This window comes from Adiantum capillus-veneris, chromosome 15 (genome assembly GCF_014529385.1).
Source record: "Adiantum capillus-veneris isolate H3 chromosome 15, ASM1452938v2, whole genome shotgun sequence".
NCBI classification, from domain to species: domain Eukaryota; kingdom Viridiplantae; phylum Streptophyta; class Polypodiopsida; order Polypodiales; family Pteridaceae; genus Adiantum; species Adiantum capillus-veneris.
The window spans coordinates 24,718,523-24,724,101 of NC_140945.1; the positions used below are offsets into that span (position 1 = coordinate 24,718,523).

Sequence of the window (5,579 nt, forward strand, 5' to 3'; positions counted from 1 at the left end):
CTCCATCAAATCCTCATAGTAGTTATGGAAATTGTACCCGGATGAAAACCCTCTAGCGTTGAAGGTTTTCTTAGGATCTACGAAGCCTATCGAATCACCCACTCTTTTGCCTTTATCCCGCGGATTCGGATTAACGGATTGGGAAGCCGTTGTGTTCCCACTATTGGGCTTAAACAACGGCCTAGGGTTTTGAAGAAACGCTAGCTCCCAGTACTCTCACATATGCTGGCAAAGCATTGACTTGCTTAACATTTGCACTAGACACTTTCCCCTCCCCCCCCCTTGATAACGATTTACCATATATCTGCCCTTGAGGCACTAGCATTTTGCTCCCAGGGTAGGATGGAATGAGGTTAGTTGCAGGCGTTATAGTGGGGCAATTTTTAAAAAGTGTCCCTGATGTCCACAATGAAAACAAGATCTGGCCAGGTTCCCCCATTCGAGATATACGACCAACCTTCCTACTGTTCCAACTTGATTTTTGAGAGTCCCATGAAATTTTTGATTTATTTGCCATAAAATACATGCTATTAGGACAATGAATAATTGGGGTGAACAGAAGACATGACATTTGGTCAGTAACTCATCCTTAAATAGTTTAATGGGATGCCATGGGATGATGTGAACTATTTGCCCACAAAGCACTACAGTGGAGGCCGTTAGGAATGCCATTTTATCCTCTAGCTTAAAGAAAAGGATTTTGAACAGACCAGACCTAGAATATAAGCTCTTGTCTTCCACAAGGCACTGAAACCCTTTGTCTATTTCAGTTGCAATATCCGGCATGTGGGGCAACTTTCCTACAGAGAACATTACTATTGCTCGGTCTTTGAAGACCGCCAACTGAGACCATACAACCGACGAGTTCAAAGTGACCTTGTGTTCCTCCTTGACCTCCATGTCAGCAGTGAGGGCATCTTTCAAGAAGTTAGCCATGACAGCAGGATCATAATCTACAGAGCATTGCCCTAAAACCTCATGCCCTGCCGCAACGTGGGGGTCTACTTGAAAAGCAGAGGGAAAAGCCACGCTCAATAGATCAAAGAGCTGACCTGCTGGTTGGGCGGATCCACTGCAACGTTCGACGATGGGAGGGAGCGTCCTCGACGCAGAGTCAAAGCATGCGGCATGATGAACCCTAGCAGTTAGAGCATTTCTCTCTCTCTCTCTCTCTCTCTCTCTCTCTCTTCAATCGAGTGAAAGGTAGTGCCAACGTCTCTCTCTAGATGCGTTGTTCACCATACAGTACATTGCCACAATGTTCTCTCATATTCTACACAATGTCAAGAGCACCACATTGCCTTGACAAGTGGCCGCACCCCAATGACACGATCCCTCATTGACGGCCGATCCCATGAATGTCAAGAGATCGTTTAAAAAGCAAGTGATAAAATCACAAGGCCTGCCAAGTAGATGCACCTAAGCAAGTAAAAAACTTACAAAAGTCTAGACATGTAGATTTTTGTTATTTAGGGGGATCTACCATAAAATTATGGCTTGCATTCAAACAGGTAACACTCCTTTTAGAAGCACAAACTCTGAGATTCAAGCAATCCTTTCTTATGCTTGTCCACAAAAATGGAATCAATAACTATAAGCTGAAGCAAGAAGTAGCAGCATCACACTAGCTCTCTCACTAATACTTAGAAAACATTCAATCAAATAGGCATCTTAAGGCTGCAAATAAATGCACTATCCCCAACATACAAAGCAGATTGTGTTTCGACCAACTTGATAAATATGAAGTCGGATCATAGGAGAAAATGGATGACGGAGTTGATCTACTTGATGCCTAAAAGTGTCGATGAAGAAAAAGCAATGGAAGTTGTGTGACCTCTCTTGCTCGCTCTTGCCAGCACCCTTTTCCTTCACCTCTACGTTCATTTACAATAATAACAGGTCTATACATGCGCTTTAGAATGAAGGTACAACACCAAATCCTAAATCAAGTACAACAAAGAACATTGGTTCCATATCAACTTGTGTCCTCTTGGCAAACTCACCCTTTATCCTTGGTCTGGTCTCCGCATACGCCTGCCTTGAAGCATACTTGAAAGTCTTCTCAAACTTCCTATTCTTCTTTGTCTCTTTGCACTGCAAGACCCTCGCTTCCCTTGCCATAGGCTCTAGTTGCAAGATGCTTTAAACTCGAGGGAGTCCACCAGGCCCGAGCGGGATAGATATGTTGCAAGTGTGGAATCTGGCATGACACCAAAATCCATCGAGGTTGAGGAGAAGCTATGACTTAAAGATGTTAAACTGAATGCAACCCCATTCTTTGTGGCCATTTCTACCTCCTTAAAATGAGGAGCACTAGGAGGAGGAGCTATTGCGACATGAACATGCAGATTCTGCACTAGCAGTATGCTGTCTGCTCCCATGGTCTGCACAAAATGCAAGTCAAAAAATGGACCCACATCAAGGAATAATTCCAAGCATAATAAATCTGCTGATGAGAAATAATAAATCTGCTAATAATTTGACGAGGAAGATGATGATGATGAGAGATCTGCTGCAGAGGCAGAGTCATGGCCAAGAACCCTCTGGTGACGATTGGCTAGGAGCGTGAATATCCACATCATAGGAGAAGCAGAGCTGCAGAGGGATGGCGCATCCACAGTGGCCGATGCCTACTCACAAACCTCACTTTGACATCGCAGGCAAATATACAGAGGGATGCAGTATCTGCCCTGCGAAAGACAAGGGCTGTGGAGGTCTGGCAAGAATCGCAAGACCGAGAGAGAGAGAGAGAGAGAGAGAGAGAGAGAGATGACTGTTGCATTTTGCAAGCTCCAACGCGCGCGAGAGAGAAAGAGAAGTGCTACATCTGCAAGCATGGGCTCCGCCGCTTCAGGAGAGAGATAACTTATACCTACTGCAACTGAGTGACGAATTACTTATGCACAGACTCCCACCCAGTGAAAGAGAGAGAGTATTGTAGCTCATGACACATAGCTAGCTGGACATGCGGGGAGAGAGAGAGAGAGAGTCTCAAGCTATGCATTATGCATTTTATTTTAATTTATTATTATAATGAAACAAACAAAAGGGATCTTTAAAAATCCTTAAAACTCAAGACACTTTAAAAATCCATCATTAGATTTACACACTAGTCATCTAAATGAGTGCCCACTATCTTATTTCAACCAATCAACATTTTTGGCCTATCAAAAAGTGCTTAAAAATACAACTCCACTTTTTTCCTAGTTTAGTCATCAACAAAAAAGAGAAGGCATCTCTATAGCCTTTGCCCCTTGGGCAGGCCAAAAAAAAACGTTTATAGGAGGCATGCATTTTATTTCAAAAGCAAAGGTTTCCTTCTAATTTGAGAAGCGTTTGCATGCAAAGAGAGAGAGGCAGCAGCAGCAGCACTAGGCGTCGACTCGCACAGGTTTCTCGTTACTCATCGGCTACGTTCTGATCCGCAGGTAATCCTCCTTCGTCCAAACAGCTTGTCTTGCAGCGTTTCTTTTTAACTCCTGCTCCAAAGCGTAAAACAACACAATTGAGACTTCTGATTAACCATGCAGATGAGCTATAAAACTCATGCATAACTCAAGAGAGACAGTATGTAGAGCCCTTTTTTTCCGTTTAAGCGGACCGTGGTTTGCAGGTTCTTCCTTCCAAAGAACTGCCCTAATCAAGGAATCTGTAAAACAAATCAAGATCATTCAGAGGCTAGCATTTTTCCGGATTGTTCATTGAGTTTTCTATCACAAGTGCATGAATGCGAAAAGCATCCGCACCATCATAGCATGCCGGGTATGTGCCCTTTTCTAATTTTTGCTCCTTGGGTATGACTCAGGTTCATCATGAGTATCACTCACTTGCCACCATGCGTGCCTGCAAAGCGACCTTCGGCAACCGACAGATCACCATCAAATTACCACTTGCTAACGATTGTCATTCTCACCACTATTTACGGATTTTTCGCATGCAAGAATGGTGCCAGCTTGGATGGTTCTGAGAACACCACTGCTACTGGTCGTGCACCCCTTACAACAACCAAGTCGCCCCTTAAAGAGGTGTCCTGGTTAGACACGCATGTCGCAACCAGCCTAAGGTACATATGATCCCTAGAGGAAGCATCGTTTTTTGTTTAAAGTGTTTACAGGGACATGTAGTTATGACATTACTTATCTGTCTCTTTTGATCAAAGATGTCTCAATTAGAGCTGTCAACACTCGTACATAGCGAACTAGCAAATACGATAGTAAAATTAACTAAAATGTCTCTTCATATGTAGTGAACATGATTGTAAAATGTACTAAAATGTCTGTCCATATGTAGTGAGGAGGACAGCCGCATCCTCCATGAGATAGAGAGCAAGACAGCATTGAACATGAAGTTCTTCGCCATACCAGAGACGGTTTACGCACAAGAGGAGACATCTCAGCTCTACAGCTATGTAGAGACGCAACTACTGCACGCAAAGGACGTAGTGTCTCCTAAGCAAGCTGAAATGGTGTTGAAGCTCTTAGAAAGTGGAGTAGCCCAAGGTAGCATGGTGAAGAAGGAGATGGGTTCTCAAGGAAGTTTGAAGAACTCAATGGTGGTTGCAATCCTCAAAGAACATGAGGGAAATGTGCACTTCATGATGGCAGGAGTGAGCTTGGAGCCGAGGCTTGGCTGGCGTCTCATTACCAAGCAACAGAGGAACACATGGAATGATGCTGTCAGTCGCATGCTCGATGCTCGCCTCAGGCAAGAAATGGGCATGCTTATGAGATGATTTTTTTTCTAATGAGGAAGTAACAATGTAAATATTTTTGATCATTGTGTATACCGCTTTCTTGTCTCAAAATTCGATATGTTTTTACCAAAAATTAAGGAAAGAGCATGAAATAATAAAGTGTTGTGTATGTCTCTTTGTGCGAATCACATTCCGTGAGTAACAGAGAAATAAAAGATGAAAGAGAAATTTCTTTTCTTCATCACTGAGGGGGCAATCATGTAATGTTAACCTTAAAGCGTGTAGTGTTCTTATGGTGTGATAAAAACACTTTTATCACACCATATGATGCACCATCTTGTCTTGTTGCAAGTGTTAGGGAATATGTGTCAACTTACAATTGTGCCACTTGAGGATTCAAGAACGCCCCTTACGAGGAAGGAAAAAAAAATAATTCCACCTATAATTTGAAGAAACAATAAAAACATGGCTTAAATTTCCCTTTAGAAAATGCATAGAGGAATTGTGTGATTAAAAAAAGGGAAAATTACCAAAATACCCCTTTAATTTGTGGAAATTCCCAAAATACCCTTGACAATATTTTGTCATAAATTCCCAAAATGCCCTTCAAATTTTCCAAAATTCCCAAAATACCCTCAATTGTGAGATAAAATTTCTCCGAAGATTAAAAAATTTGTAGCTTTTCACAAGAAGGATGATTGTGTATAAATACAAGATGCTAAAACTAGAATTTGAGTTGGTTATGTACGCTTTGGAGATGAATTGCTTCATTATTTGTAAACATAATTGCCTTCTTTTGGGAGGCAATCTGTGGTAAATTACATGCTAAGCACTGAAAAACTGATCTTAATTGTCAAAACGGAATAAAGATTAGAAAATCTTGAAC

The 5,579-nt window shown here is 42.1% G+C and overlaps 1 protein-coding gene and 1 pseudogene across 1 annotated transcript; one reads left to right on the plus strand and one right to left on the minus strand.

Moving 5' to 3' along the window:
* Positions 1-1,914: 1,914 nt before the first annotated feature.
* On the minus strand, positions 1,915-2,579 carry LOC147440404 (zinc finger protein CONSTANS-LIKE 2-like; annotated as a pseudogene).
* A 26-nt stretch (positions 2,580-2,605) lies between these two features.
* Positions 2,606-4,843, plus strand: LOC147440405 (uncharacterized). The gene is made up of 4 exons (XM_086483299.1): positions 2,606-2,714; positions 3,392-3,428; positions 3,806-4,063; positions 4,291-4,843. The coding sequence occupies exons 1-4, from the start codon at positions 2,606-2,608 to the stop codon at positions 4,730-4,732; spliced, it is 846 nt and encodes a 281-aa protein (XP_086339425.1). The 3' UTR covers positions 4,733-4,843.
* Positions 4,844-5,579: the final 736 nt, after the last annotated feature.